Source organism: Terrapene carolina, unplaced genomic scaffold (assembly GCF_002925995.2).
Source record: "Terrapene carolina triunguis isolate 2854851 unplaced genomic scaffold, T_m_triunguis-2.0 Scaffold96, whole genome shotgun sequence".
Lineage (NCBI taxonomy): Eukaryota > Metazoa > Chordata > Testudines > Emydidae > Terrapene > Terrapene triunguis.
In genome coordinates, this window is record NW_020664447.1 from 22,455,887 (window position 1) to 22,471,422 (window position 15,536).

A 15,536-nucleotide genomic window follows, 5' to 3' on the forward strand; every position below is an offset into this window, starting at 1 on the left:
TCTGTTTAAGACTAAATGTCAGGCTTAGTCATTGTCTTCTGACTGTAGTTTCTTCGCTGGAGTCTGCAGTCAATGAGTAACTGAAAGTGAGTCAGAGGAATCCTGAAACTCTGCTGTGTGAATATGGATTCCTTGTTGTAAGCTACGCATATTGCCAAAGATAGACATGGTGCCCAGAGGGAGAGTACAGTAAAGTTAATTTTTCCTTCTGACCATTGTGCTAATTTACACAGTGACTTACTAGTCTTATGTTGCTACGGTTCCAACATGCCAAGTGAACAAGGAGAATCTACTCCTAAACTAAATTCATCATGCTACATGCACATTAATTCATAATGTATTAACTATTGCATTCACAGTGCAGCAAATCCATACTGCAATCACTTTCACTGAGTGCCAGGGAATTTCATACGCAATGCTGGTTAGATAGTTGAAAACTAACAATAACATATTTACAACGAGTGGGCTGCATATAGGATTTGACCATTATCAAAACAAGATATGCATTGAAGTGTTGTTTATACACGAACACACAAAACCAGTTATCAAGCCATGGAAATTATTCAGTTAAATGTCTAAAATAAACACAACCCAGACAACCAAACCAAAAACAACCAGAAAAGAGTTTTTCAAAACAGAGATCAAATTTTCTACTATGTCTTAATGCACATTCACTGAAATTACACATAGATAGCTATGTTATCTACACAAAGTGAGGAGAGGCACTGATCATCATGCTTAAGCAATGTATAAAAATTGGTATTTATAAGGATTCCATGCTTTGACAGCTGTTAGTACTTCAGCTACACACTACACTACCTTCAACTCCAATTAAGAGAATACCTGATATGACTGATTTAAAAATATAAGGAGATTAAAAAATAAGGGCACATCAATACACAAATATATATAGTTTACCCACATAAACCTCAGGAGACTACCAGGGCCCTACAACAAATTTCTGAAAATGTATCTGCTTTGTGGACAGGTGACATTTTCAATTCCATGGTTTTTTGTCTTGAATTGTATGCCATGTGGTTGATTCGCCACATAAGGAATTTTCCATGATGTAATTTTTGTTGTTGATTTTAACTAAGTAATTGACTGTAGTCATTTTAATTTACTAATTAAATATGCTTCATTAATGTCATGACCTTAAGTCCAACAGGTATTTGCCTAACAAGAATTGATTGTTATAAAAGAAAAATAAATCCCACTTGTCCTGGTCAAAAATATACTGTTTGTTTTTCTTATAAATGTTTCAGAAGGCAGGAGGTATTTCTATAGCGCTACCCTATTAAAGTGGTCCCATTGTTGTGTCATTGGTCCATTTACATGAAGGCAAAGCTAAGAGGCCAAATACTGAATCCTTTACCTAGGCCAAACTCATTCAAGTTTTGCCTGAGTAAGATGGACTGAGTGCCTGATCCTGTACTCCTTGCACATGCAGATCTCCAGCTCACAGCCTGAGACAGGGGTCGGCAACGTTGGCATGCGGCTCGCCAGGGTAAGCACCCTGGCGGGCCGGGCCAGTTTTATTTACCTGCTGACGCGGCAGGTTCGGCCGATCGTGGCCCCCACTGGCCGTGGTTCGCCGTCCTGGGCCAATGGGGGCGGCGAGAAGTGGCGCGGGCGAGCGATGTGCTGGCCGTGGCTTCTCGCCGCCCCCATTGGCCCGGGACGGTGAACCGCGGCCAGTGGGGGCCGCGATCGGCCGAACCTGCCGCGTCAGCAGGTAAATAAAACTGGCCCGGCCCGCCAGGGTGCTTACCCTGGTGAGCCGCGTGCCAACGTTGCTGACCCTGACCTAAGAGTTGTGGGTAAATCAGTTATTCAGGATCTGACCCTGAGAAACAACTAAGGGTTTGGCCCAGGTAAAACCAAGCCAAATGTCACAATTAAGGGATGAGAAATCCATAAAACTGTCAATCTAGAAGATTGTTTAGGATATAATAATACAGTGTTCCATAGTGAACTGCAGCATTTAAGGACACCTCAAAATTCTTAATTCCTATTGCATTTTGTGCTTTGCTTATAATTCATCACTAAATTGCTTTTCTTAGTTCATTAAACAAAATACAGAAAAAAAATATTAATCCTAAAATGCTGTTAGAAAACTGGTTTTGCTCTAAGGTATGGATCACCTGTAAGAATTTTTTCCCTTATCTTATATGGTCATATATAAAATATTGTAAGAAAATATTTGTGTGTCTGTAAATTACAGATACTAAGTAATTTAATTCCATCTACATTGTAGTTCTTTCTGGTTTCTGGAGAACAGGTACACACCCACAAAATCTGTATTAATGGCTGAATCAGTTTTGAGCATACCATATTTAACAAGTGTAATTACACGTGTAATTCTTTTCTCATGCATTCTATAAATTACAGTTCACACTAGAGTATAAACTGGCTACATTAAGAAAGCAAGCAGGATAGGTTGGAAAGAAGTCTATACATTTTTGTTGCAATATTCTTTAAGGAGGAAAGACAACCTGCAGTACATGAGAACTTACGAGCCTACATGAAGCCAAAAATGGGAATACTTGAATCTACAATACTGACTGCAAAATCTGTTTGTAAATATGCTTTGCAAATGGTCTTCCAAAACTGTAGAAAACAAATAGAAAAGAACGATACAAAAATCCCCATGAAGTATCCTATTTATGTACAAAGTTCTATGCAGTAATTAGACCATCTAGGCTATGTGGTGCTATCTATCAAACACAATTTTATAAGTTTCCTCTCTATGTAAAGGTGTATGTCTCAGAGTATTTCTTGAAAATATTGAAGACTCTCGGTCCTATCTTTAGTTACAAAAATCAAACCAGAAGCATTAAATACTCCAACAACGGCAGGTGACATATCTATATAAGAACCTAGATAGACAAATAGGTGATTTGGGGAAATAAACCAAAAAGCTGGGTGATGTAAGAAATATCATGCCTCCCTGCCTCTCCAAACCCTTCATTAGCACATTGGTGAGTGGCATCTTTAACTAGCAGAAAACCTATGCAGTGCCTCAACAGTATGCTTAAACAATGTTACCATATGGAGCTCAGGGTTTATAAAGGACCATGGCTTTAAATGCATTACTGCCATATCCATTAGGAATTGTAACTGTGGGTAGCAGATAGGTGTCAGGTTTCAACTTACCAGATGAAGATGTCTCTTGGGTAGGAGGAAACACTGGGGATTGGTTCTAAAGAGTCTTGTGTCACTAAACCCATGCATTCCACAGATAAACAAGTTCTCAGTGCCTGGGCATTAGTGAAAAGTAGCAGCACTGTGGCTCATTACAGCAACAGATTTCAATTCAATATCAAACAAGAGCCTAGGAAGAAATAGGGGGAAGCAAAGGATAACTATCAGTGTGGACCCAATTCTGCAGGCCTCTCTCTGGCACAGCTCCCATTGACTTTAGTGGAAGTTTTGCCTAAGAAATACCAGGATGGCAGAGTCTGCCTGAGAACTGCAGGACTGGTCCCTGCCGGTGTGTGTGTGTAGGGGGAATGCAAGATTACGGGAGAGGTGAAAAATGTATGTTACAAAATATTGCTTCTGGTGAATATTGGGCAAGAATTTAACACTTCTGGAACACTGTCTCAGGGCAAAGTTCAGCAAATTTGTTTCACATTTCCTCCTTATCCTCCCTTCCCTTACTCTATAACATTGTTGTGCAGGGAAGTTGCTTTTTGTAATGGCTATAGCTATAATCTGTACATCACTCGTCTGCGACACAAAACTAGATAAAAGTCTTTTCTTCAACATCATCAGCTTGACTGGAAAAGATCACTCTCAAAGCTATGTTTTTCATAATACATTCTATGTGTAGCAGTAGTTTCAACACAACATTATAAGATGGCCTAAAAATAATGATCATGCTACTGCAGCAGCAGCAGAATTGATCCCTGGCGTAACTCCATTCGGATCAGTAGAGTTACACCAGAGAAGAATTTGTCCCAATGTGCTATATGCTTATGACAATAACGCACAAGACAAATATTACAGTAATGGCCCAAGAAGTCACAGTAATATGATCAACTGTAGTCTTCTGGCTCGGTACAGTAGAATACTGCAGTATATTTTTATAAGGTGCCAAATGCAATAAACAAAAATGGAACAAATGGGACTTAATCTGATGAGCAGGAGATGTACTTTAAATATTCATAATAGGGTTTTTCAGGCCTGGTACTAAAGATCAAAGCCTTTCTAAAGGCATTACAAGAGGCTGTAGAAGTCAGAGGCTAGATTGGCAACTGATGCTGTTTTCAGAAAACTGTTTGATTGCTGCTGAGCTGCTACAACAGGAATCATATAACAGCATGAGGCTGGGAAAGCAAAGAAAATATAGGCAGTTGCCAGAGTAAATTAATTTGAGCTCTGTTGTTTTTTGCTGCTGCTTCTATTTATAAGACAAGTAGTTTGCTCTGCTAAACATCGGTATCCATCAAAGTACCAACCCAAGGACTGATGATACCAATACTTGGAAAACAAATCAGAAATCTATACTGCTCAAGGATCTTTAAAACCCCATAGTGTTTGGAATTCTGTGTTCCCAGAGGTGTTGGCAGAGTCCATTTACTAGGATTTTAGACAAAAATGGACACTAGCTATATCTCGGGGTATAAACAGATCAGAAGTTTAATGACAGTGATCTGAATTCAGAGGCAGAGGTTTAAACACACTGCTGGATTTGGGAATGGGAAGTGATTTTCCTTTATGGCATGTTGGCAGAGACCTTTTGGATGGGGGGGGCATCGTCAGCTAGAGAACCAAGAAAAGATCATTCACTGGGATCAGGCAGAAGGAATTGCACAGTCTGTTTCCATTGGCTGAAGGAGGTGGGAGGGGCCACTGTTGAACCTTGACCCTTCTTAGAGTCTTCTATATTGCAAGAGTTTAAAAAGCTTTCAAAAGCTGACAACACAGACCATTCAGTCAATTTAATCAGAATCCATATTATTGTCTGTGGCTTACCTGCCAGCATTGACAAAACAAGCTCCCACAATAGCCCTATTTATGAATGAATTAATTCCTCATTATTTTAGCTTACAGCATACATTGATTTTCTTCTCTCTCTCATGTTGTGGCCTATATTTTGGTCTTTGCAGGTGGAGGAATGATGGTGTATTTATAATTATAAATGACTGAGATTGCTATATGTACAGAAATTGAAAACAGACCATTTCAAATAAGACAGCATGGGCCTCAACATGAAGTACAGGCTCTGATCCTGCTCCCACTGAAATCAATGATGAAACCCCAATTGCTTTCCAACAATGTAGGACCGGGGTCAAAGTCTCCAGCTAGCATTAAGAACAGACAATGTATTAATAGCAACTGCTCTGGAATGGTGAAGGATGAAAAATAATAATCCTTCTCCATCTTAAAATTAATGGGAGTTTTTAGTGCATATAGTTGGGTTGATCAGGCTGTGTTCAGGCAGCCAGTTGCTAAGTGTTTCCTGGAAGGAAGCATAAATCCTCAATTCCCAAAGGGAATTCAGAGTGGTCAGCATCTTGCAGGCACAGTCCCTGTTTTCCAAAGAAACAAAAATAGTCTCTCAGTTTTAAATGACAGGGGCCCTTATTGTAACACTGTCTAATTGGCATAAATATAGGGGCATCTTAATGCATGAGACCTGTGCAAACTTCTTGTTTTATACAAAGTGCTGGTGCAGTCTTTGTTTTTCTGGAGGAGTACAGAAGAAGGAACAAGTTCAGAAGCAAACTGTTTCCCCAAGTTAACTATAATGTGCACTGGGCCTTGAAGGCTAGCACCAGAACAAACCCTAACAGAGTCATGGCCCTCATTCAGCAAAGTTCTCAAGCAGGTGCTTAACTACAGTCCTATTCAGAAAAGCATGTGCTGCTAAATTTTAACCATGAGCTTAAATGCTTTCCTGACTAAGGATGCTTACCAGGATCAAGGCTTTCCATATTCCACTGATGATGTCAGTATTCTAGAGGGCACATATATATCATACTTGTGTAAGCAGCAAGGGACTAGCTGAGAGCAGAGCAAAGAAAATGACTGGAGAAGGGAACTTCAGTTCACATGGAAATAACTCAAGGGCGTGTGTACTGCTTTCTCCTGTGCTCATCCTTGAGTTTTGCCATCCAAACAATGGGGAAATGAGTAAAGGAAGAGAACACTGAAGGCCAGATGCAAAATAATGAGACTAAAGGACGATGTGACAGTGACAAGCATTATCCACTCAAATGTGAAACTTGCATTAGCTCGAGTGGCCATTTCCTGGGTTTTTTTCTTGTTTGTTTAGTTAAGCAGCAACCCAGCCTCATGTGGAATGAGCAAATTACCAACTGCAAGCCAAGTATGAGTTACATTTTCCCCCAAGAAATGGAAAGCTTTTTGATGGTTAAATTCAGTACTGTGCCAGAGTAGCTTCACATTAAATATTACATGGGAGAATTCAGCCTGGGAGATAGCCAAAGTGTTTCCCATAAGTAGCACATTTCTATATTATAAGTAGAAGAATGACATTGTAATTATCTTTGAAAGTTCCCTGAGTTACTGAAACTATAAAGTCTTACTTAAAAGTCCTACAGTCTGCTTTTTTAGTCAAAACTAAAGCCCCAAATTTGCTCTCTGTACGTGAGTGGAGTTACTCTAGATTTTCACCTCCTCCTCCTCTAGTCCCATCTGAAGAATCACTTTTTAAAGGGCAATATGTCCAAAGCAGATAAGTGTAAGGAAGGATGTCTGAAACAGTGTTTCTCAATAGGTAACTGTGTGGAGCAGCTTAGTCACATGGTGCTGGCTCTCCTACCTGTTTCCAGCTATCATATTGCTTTAAAAGATAGCTAAAAATACACTAAACACTTTCCTAATGTTACCTTTCTCTGTAGGCAATTGCTGTAGCTGCCACAGGGAAGTTAGATTATTATGAATAGGATGGAAGTGGTTTAGGAGACCACCTCTCTAAAATATGGGCCAGGCTATGAAAACCTTTGAGAACCCAAGCTCTACACTATAACAAACACTATGTTCTAGTCTGGTATAATTGTAGGGTGATCATACGTTCCGTTTTGGCTGGGACAGATCCTTTTTTAAGTCCTGTCCTGGCTGTCCCGACTTTTTTTTTTTTTAAAAAAAGGAGGCATTTATCCCGTTTGCTCTTGCTGACTTGACCAGCTGGCAAGAGCAAATGGGACAAATACCCGCTTTTGTCCAAAAAAGCAGGGTGCGGTGCAGAGGGGGCGAGCAGAGATGCCAGCCCCCCGTGTGTGGGGGGGGGAGCGTTCCAGCATGGGGGGTGGAGGGCAGCAAGGTTCCAGCAATTGGCAATAGCCTCCTGAGGGGGCCCCTGCAGGGTACCTGTGACGGGGAACAGCCTTGCATGGGGGGAAAGGGGCCACAGGTGAGCAGCTGGGGGGTCCTGTTTTGTCTTTTGGAAATATGGTCATCCTATACAATTGCTACTTAGCTCTGAGTGACTTTCATGTGAGGTAAGCCAACAGCCCAAATGTTAGAGTTCATTTTAGAGAGTGTTACAGCTGTCTTGGGCAATTGATCTCTTTCTGTGGGGATCAGGGAAGTGAACTCTTCTTCAAATCCAGACTAAGTCCCTGATCCTGAGAAGTTCTGTGTACCCACAATTTCCATTAAATAAGTTGAACAAGATGGAACAGAATTCCATAGAACAGTACAAAAGACCTACAGAAAAGGACTAATTCTCTATTGAATTCTTTAGGTTGTCAGAATAATGTCTATAGAACTCACAGTAGTTTAATAGCTATTAAATTCTTTAGGACTTTTCAGTTAGTGAGGCAGCAAGGGGATGTCAAAAGAGCACTAATGTTCCCATGGAAAATACTGCACAGCTACAAATATTTGAATGGTGAATATGTTGACTATAGGTTTGATTCTGCAAACCATTAAACAGGTGAGTAGTCCTTACTAGCAGGGGCCCATAGTGACTTCATTGGAATAGCTAACACAATACAAATTAGCAAAACTAGACTGGATTATTGTTTAAACTCTACATTCACACATGTTATTCCAGTTTACGTCAATGGCAGCACTGCACTGTGCATGGACAGAGAGAAGCATGTGTGTTTCATTTCCCATCTCACCTTGTAGGTAGGTTCATTATAAGCTCATAGGCTGGACAGCTCAGAGAACATTTTAAGAAACACTCACATCACAGAAGGTTTGTTCAGAGGGCAGACTTTCCCACAGCTACCTGGCTCAGATTTGCTGTAAAACATTATTAATTTCATAATAGAGTACACCTATGTCTTTACAAGCACTGATTTTTAATAAGCACCTTTTAAACAACCTAAGAGAATGATTATTGCACCTCTACATCTTACATTAGTTATACTGTGTCGACAAAACTCTGCCTTGTTTATTCATACGCCATGTGGTCTAGAATCACTGCTTGTCTGACATCAAAGACATTTATACAAATTGTTTCTTCACAATAGAGAGATGAGGATTAAATTTATTGGACTGAATCCTGAAGTCCTGGTTTACTTTTCACTCAGTCCTAACTCTGGCAAAATTCCCATTGACTTCAATGCAAAATTTGACCAGGTAATGACTTCAGGATTTAGCTCATTGGCTCAAATCTAAGATGGACTTGAGAAGAAAAATAGTTATCACTTCAAATTAAGTGTCCTAAATATACATTTAGTTTAGCTTAGTTAACAAACCAACGTATGCTAAGCACCATTACATTTTAACACCCTATTACATATAATTGCTCATCCTCAACAAAAAGAATGTTCAATAATCATTTGGGGACAGATTCTGGTGCCTTCCTTAAGTTGAATAACATCATTCTCCTTGAATAGTTTCAGAGGGACTACATGGGCTGTAAGGTTCTATTTGATGTGAAGAGAGCATCAGAATCTGGTGCTATCTGAAAGGCCCGGGACCTGGCCCTTTGTATTTACTCCACTGAATTTAATAAAGTTATGCCTGGGGTGAATTTGGCCCCCAAAATCTAAATGAAATATTTATTTGAGACACTTAATTTAAAGTGTACCTGGGAAGATGAAAATTCTGAGTCCCCCATGCCAGCTGCTAATTATCAATAAAACTTATAGAAAACCTTTAGAGACACTTACAATAAATAGTGTAGTTACACAATGTTGTCTGTACCAAAGGTACACTGCAGTACTGATTTGTACATACATCACAAGAAGAGACACTGAGAACAATTTAAGGTTTATATGATACTATATGTTCATTACCCTGAGTCCCTGGAGAAAGCCATACTGGCTTTTTGATCTTTCCATTTTGCAGCATCTACATTTTCTGCATCTTGAGCAAAAGAGAGAGGCTGGTGAGAACATAACTGTTAATTCATAGAGTATTCTCCAGCTGCATCCATTCAAACAGTACAAGTGAGACAGATAGTTATGGATCACTATTTGGCAAAAACACGGCAGCCACAATGACTTTATGAGATCTTTGCTAAGTTTCGGTTAACAAATTAAATAAGCAGAAACTTTAGATGTTAAATAAATAGAGAAATATTCTTTAATCTTGATATCTTTTACCATAAGATAGCTTCAGGGGCTTATTAAAGATGGAGATGGGACTCGCTTTCCTTAATTTTCACGTTTCCAAGGCTCTTCCTCAACAACAGTGAAGTCTGCAGATTTGCCATTGGTTGCCAGTGTCACCTGCAAGTAATTATCATTGACATCTAACTTAAAGGCCAAGGCACTTTGACAAGAAAAGTTATGAGTTATATGGAGAAGCATGATATTTATAGGAGTAACATACTCCATGTGTGAATATATATGTATTTTATATATATTTATTCATAATTCACAATGTCCTCAAAGTGCGGAGAGGTGTGTGTGTGTGTGTAGGTGGGGAGGGGTAATTTTAATATTGGCTAGAAAACATGAGTGAACAATGATCCATGTTTTTTGGATTTTATTTTCCCTTCACTGTTTGAAGTCATATAGTTTTCATAAATATTTTACACATATAGACAGTCCTGTCGCTTTCAGACTTTTCCTAATTTGCAAGAAGAGTTTAACTTGAACTAAAAAAATTTCCTATAGAACTCATCTGCACTGCAGGACATCTGCTGGAGGATATGGAGGAATGTGAAAGGGACAGAATGATAGAGGAATGTGGATACATATATACACACACATTACAAAAACTTCAAAGAAAATGGCAGAATAGCTGCTCCACAGACATGTTGTAAAGTATCATTCATTGTGCCACTATTTCTACTCATGCATGTGAAAGGTTCAGTTACAATCAGGTCAAACAATTCTTATTAATACTATATTTTATACACAGAACAACAAAAAAGGTCATTGTAGCATTTCAAGGTTCATGCTACAATATTAATTTGATAAGTATGGTGGAAGACCAATATTGGTTTATCAGTTCATGGGAAATGTTGATCGATGTGTTACGACCCAACAGTCAATATAAAAATAGCCATGTGAAATCCTTAACAGGAGATGTGTGGGGCTCAAGCTAAAGTATTTTGTTTGACTGAGGAAAAATGAACTGGACCTTTACATAGTATGAGACCCTTTCGTCTAATTCTATATGGATGGCCTATTCTTTCCTAGCTTACCTTCCAAGTTACTGTCCTCAGCTTCATATGAAAACTTAAAGACAGGACTGATATTCCACATGATGGGTAAACCGAATGTATGGAAGCATTTGGACAGGAAAACATTACAAAAATGCACCAATGTTTAAAACAAAGCCAACCTTTTTCACAGATAATTGGAAGGGAAACACATGCAGTTACAAGAATACACAACATATTTGGAGCTGAAAACCACATAAAGTAATGTGAAATGTGATCATAAAAATAGAGAAATATCATGCAATAAGAGCCACTATACTCCCACATAAAAAATAGCCTACTTATTATAAATATACAGTGGCTACACAAGACTATAAAAGACTTGAATTATCTGGAGTATATTACAGGAAATAAATAGAGATGATATGTTAATATATTAGCTTTTCAAAACTTTGATCAGAGTTGCAGCGAACTTTTCTCCCTTCCAGTGAATTATCTCTTGAAGCTCAAGACCTTGGTATTTGGAGCCTGATAAGGTAATACTACATCATCATCATTACCAAAATACTTGGCAGTTGTAGAGCACTTTACATGTTCAAAGTGCTTTACAAACATCAACTAATCCTCACAACACCCCTGTGAGGTAGGTAAGTATTCTTATCCCCATTTGGCAGATGAGGACACCGAGCCAGGACAGTCCTGTGTTTACTCTACTAGGTCAAGGTTCCTCTCATATACTTGAATGTACTAATTAAGCTCCTAATGAAGAGCAAGCCTAAAACAACAATGACAAGTGTCAAATTTTGCTAGCTTAGGAGTCAGTGGTATCCAAACAAAAAAGGCCTGCTGATATAATTCAAGAACTGTGTTAAGTTCATGTCTGGTAAACAAGACCAGTGTGGGACTGGAAAACAATGAACCAAAATTGGTGTGTTTGAAATTAGAGCTAACTGGTGGACAAAATAATGAGGGGCTGGACTAGTGCATCCATCACTCCCTTTTGAGGTCCTTAAAAGAGACTCGGGGGAAAACCTGGCTAGCTCAGCACTGGTAGAGTGCAAGAAGGGGGAAGGAGCAAGCTTCACCATTATGAAAGTGAGGCAATCCCAAATTAGGGAAGTTCTGTTTCCCTGGGTTCTGTGAGTTCCTGTAATTAGGAACCTTTGTAACACAATCCAGTTTCTCTGTGGATCTGTCCAGCAAAAATACCACCTTAAAAAGTTCCTGGTAGCAGTGTCACTAGAGCATCACTTGCAAGTGATGACATAAACCTCAAAATCCCACTGTGTTTGGGACAATTTTAGTGATTGTGACACAGCCAATAACTTATGGCTTGTTGGTATCTTTTAAATGAAAGGGGGACTGGTCCTGAAAAGTCCTGAAGTGGTGCAAGTTCTGAACTCCTTTTAAAATCAAGCCCAGAGTGTGTCACAGTAAGACTGAAGCCCACATCAGGTGCTTCCTAGTAGCACTAAATCCAATAAAATCAGCCAGTAATTGTTAGGCCAAAAACCCCAGGACTGATCCTAACATCAAAGGTAATTGGTTCTTTCCACCTCTTTAGGAAGAGGAACAGTTTTATCAGACTATGAAATGGTTTTTCAAAGGAAGTGATAAAAACCCCATCAATCGAATCTAGAACTGGTAAAAAAAATGTTGATTTTCTTTCATGAAAAATGTCTTTTAAAAAGAAACAGATATTGCCAGACAATTCTTTTCCTTTCAAAAGAAAAAACAACAACAACAAAATGTATAAAAAAATTCATTTTGTTTCAATTGTCACATTTTTATTTCTTCCGCTGCACCCTACTTTCCCCCCCTTTCTTCTTGATTTTCCAGTGGAATGAAAGGGAAGAGGGGAAGAGAAGAGAAAGGGGGGAAATATCCCCCAAAATTGAAAACCAAAACAAAATGATTTTTTCATTCAAAATGAAAAGTTTCATTCATCTTAACTTCACCAAAAAACTGAAAAATTCCATGAAAAAAAATGTCGAACAAAATGAAAGCTTTGGTTAATTCAAAACTTTAAGGGAAAATACCATTTTTCAAACAAGTCATTTGACCCTCGATAGGGCAAATCTCTGAAAAAATGTACTGTGAAGAATGATCTTTGGCTTAGGGGTGGGGAAAATGACATCATAAATCTTTTCCATTTCCATTGTCTATGATAACTTAGCAATTGGATTTTAGAGATGGGACTCATGTCCATTCTAAGTCTGTTGTGGAGATTTAAAGGTGCCAGAGAATCCACAAGCTTCCTCTTTCTCTCTGTGGACAAATATCTGGGTGTGGTTGACTCACTAGCCAATCTAGACATGTTTTGATAAAATATGGAACAGGTCACTTGCTATATAATCAGGTGGGAGGAACAGGAGAAGCAGCTAAAGTAAAAATTGGCCGTAAAATGAAAAGTTTTAATTTGGTTTTGATTTTTTTCCTTTTCAATTAAATATTGTCTTTTGACTTTAATCAGGCCTGTCCTAGTCCTGGTTGCCTGGTAAACCTTTATACACAAATCACTCAACCTAGTTTTTCATTCAACTGATGGGGTTTCTGAAGTTCGCTTCACTCTAATCAAGACATTTTTTTCTTTTTAAAATCCAGGTTAGTTACAGTGAAGATTAGATAGAAATTGCAAAGTTTGTATTTTTACAATGACTACCAAGAATGATGATGAAAGAAAAGCATTCACATGCGTATGAGTGCTGGCGCGATCACTGATATGGTGCATTTAACACGTGTGTCTCTTTATGGCGTATCATGGAAGACTGCCATCAAATAATAATACCTGCACTTGGTTTACAGCTAGCCTTCATTTGAGTAGCAATAAGCTCTCTGTTAACAAAGGAAACTAGGTAGATAGCCATATTCTCTATGTGTCTTGGAATATTCCATAATACGCTGCATAATCCCTTAGTTTTTGATATGTAAACATTGTATATGATTTTTCAACTCAAATGCCATGTTTAAGAAGAGTGCAAAAAATCTTTGTAACTTCTTAAACTTACTTAAAATGTCTGAGGTTCACAGAGACTGTCACATTTGTGAAACAATTTAAAAAAAAATACATGCAGGTTAAAAAATGAAGTAAAACAAAGCATGCACTGCTATATACAAGTCTCAATATCCATAAATGTGAAAGGTACCTTGCATTCATCTACTATGACAGAGTTGTGAGCTGCATAAACACATTGGTTTGAGTTGTTTTCCCTATGATTTTTCATGTCATCATAAATTGACTGAGTCTTGGTCATTTCAATGTCTTCATGCCCCTTATGCTGGGAATCCAGGTTTTCCAGCTCTGCCTTGGAGAGGTGATACACAATGCCAGCACCAAAAGAATCTCCTACAACATTTACTGATGTTCTCATCCGGTCTCTGCAGAAGGAGAGAGAGACAGGTTTGATAGTTAATGATAAATCAGTCTGGAGCATGAAAGACTCACTTGTTGTCTGGAGTTCACTATTAGGAAAAGGGGAAAGTTCGGGATGAAAGGAGTGCCTAATATTGCAGGTGCTGCTGCTGCTGTCATTTATCCTCTACAGAATGTTTATGGGATCTTTAGAGTGGAAAGGATTTTAGCTTTCAAGAGAAGTTGAAAAGAAATGCCTTCCCAGGGGACTGTTCAAACAGAAACTATATACAGACTTCCATGGCACAGATACCCATAGTCACAGATCTGGTTCCCTGATGTGGCAGAGCGATTGTACAAAGAAACAGCCAAATTGTATTTTGTATTTTGCTGAGATCTGTAAAGTGCCTGCTTCTTGGGTTGGAGATTTTGTATCGCTATGCACTTCCCATCTCACTGCCAGTAAATTAACCTGAATTCATCAGGGCCCCGAATTCTCTTTACACAACCAGGGGAAATGATTTTAGATTTAGTGACTTATTCCAGCTCTCAGCTGATGTAAATAAATAGCATCTCCCCTTTATTCAAACTGAGGAAGCTATGGAAAGGTGATGTGAAATCTCGCTATGGGACTCAAACCTTCAGTGCTCTTGTTGGATTCTGGTTCCCTCGCACCACTAGACACATAGCCAGCTGTTACGGTGGCACTGTGCCCATTCACACTGTTGTATGCCAGTATTCGTAGGGTATATGTGCCAACCACATATAACCTGTGAAATGATGAACCAGTGACACTTCTTCAGTAATAAGAGCCTCCTGGTTGCAAGTTGATGCCAAATTAGGCCCACATGCTTCTTTACAAGGAAACATATTTGTTGGCACTTGCAAACATTAGACCATCGGTGGAGGCCCTACCTTTCTCCAGTATCCTTTTTACACTGCTGATGATTCTGAACATGAAAGACTAGATTCTCCCCACATCAGAACTCTTGATTCCATGTCTCCTGCCTATAGCAGACACTATAGCTGCTCCATTGCACCCTATGTAGTCATTTATGTCAGTGTAAATTAAGTGCAAGTAGATGTAAAATGCTTTCACTCTGGTCTGGTGCCATTTTACACCTGTTTTACACTGATGTAAATGACAACAATAACACTGTGGGACTGTTAAAAAGTCACATTTCACCCCAAGAGGCAGCTGTGGTTCAGGGGCAGCTGAAGTGATCCATGTATAGTGTTGTGCATGTCTATTTAACTTGAAAGGTGCTTTGACATCCTTTTAGGGTCAAAAATGTAAAACAACAACAATAATAATAAATCCGTAGACCTCTACTGATATTAGCTGGACAGAAGCATCCTCAGAAAACTCTGTTAATTCTAATCTAACAGACCCACAGCAAGCAAGGGAAGAGTGCTTGTGGTGTCCTGATTTCTGGTTCATCAGGGAGTCAATCAGAAATGGGAATACAGAAAGGCTGAGGTGTATTTCCAAAAAACCCAAGTCTTCTCAGAGGATGACAGGATGATTGAGCAATATGACCTTTGATCAAATGACAGAAAAGCAGGCATGTACAATTCCATGCTGGTAGAATTCCTTTCCACGTAACAGTCGTTGATTTGACAACATTGTTTTTTCCCTGCTTT

General features: G+C 39.0%; 1 protein-coding gene across 3 annotated transcripts in view; it reads right to left on the reverse strand.

Moving 5' to 3' along the window:
• Window positions 1–1,738: 1,738 nt before the first annotated feature.
• SLC1A2 (solute carrier family 1 member 2) overlaps window positions 1,739–15,536 on the reverse strand; it is a 60,919-nt gene continuing 47,121 nt past the window's right edge. For all 3 annotated transcript variants that reach the window (XM_026651193.2, XM_026651194.2, XM_024218551.2), the window contains 2 exons: window positions 13,687–13,918; window positions 1,739–9,659 (listed from right to left, as the gene is read on the reverse strand). In XM_026651193.2, the coding sequence (XP_026506978.1) occupies window positions 9,585–9,659; window positions 13,687–13,918 (307 nt within the window). In that variant the 3' untranslated portion in view covers window positions 1,739–9,584. The remainder of the gene's footprint in view (window positions 9,660–13,686; window positions 13,919–15,536) is intronic.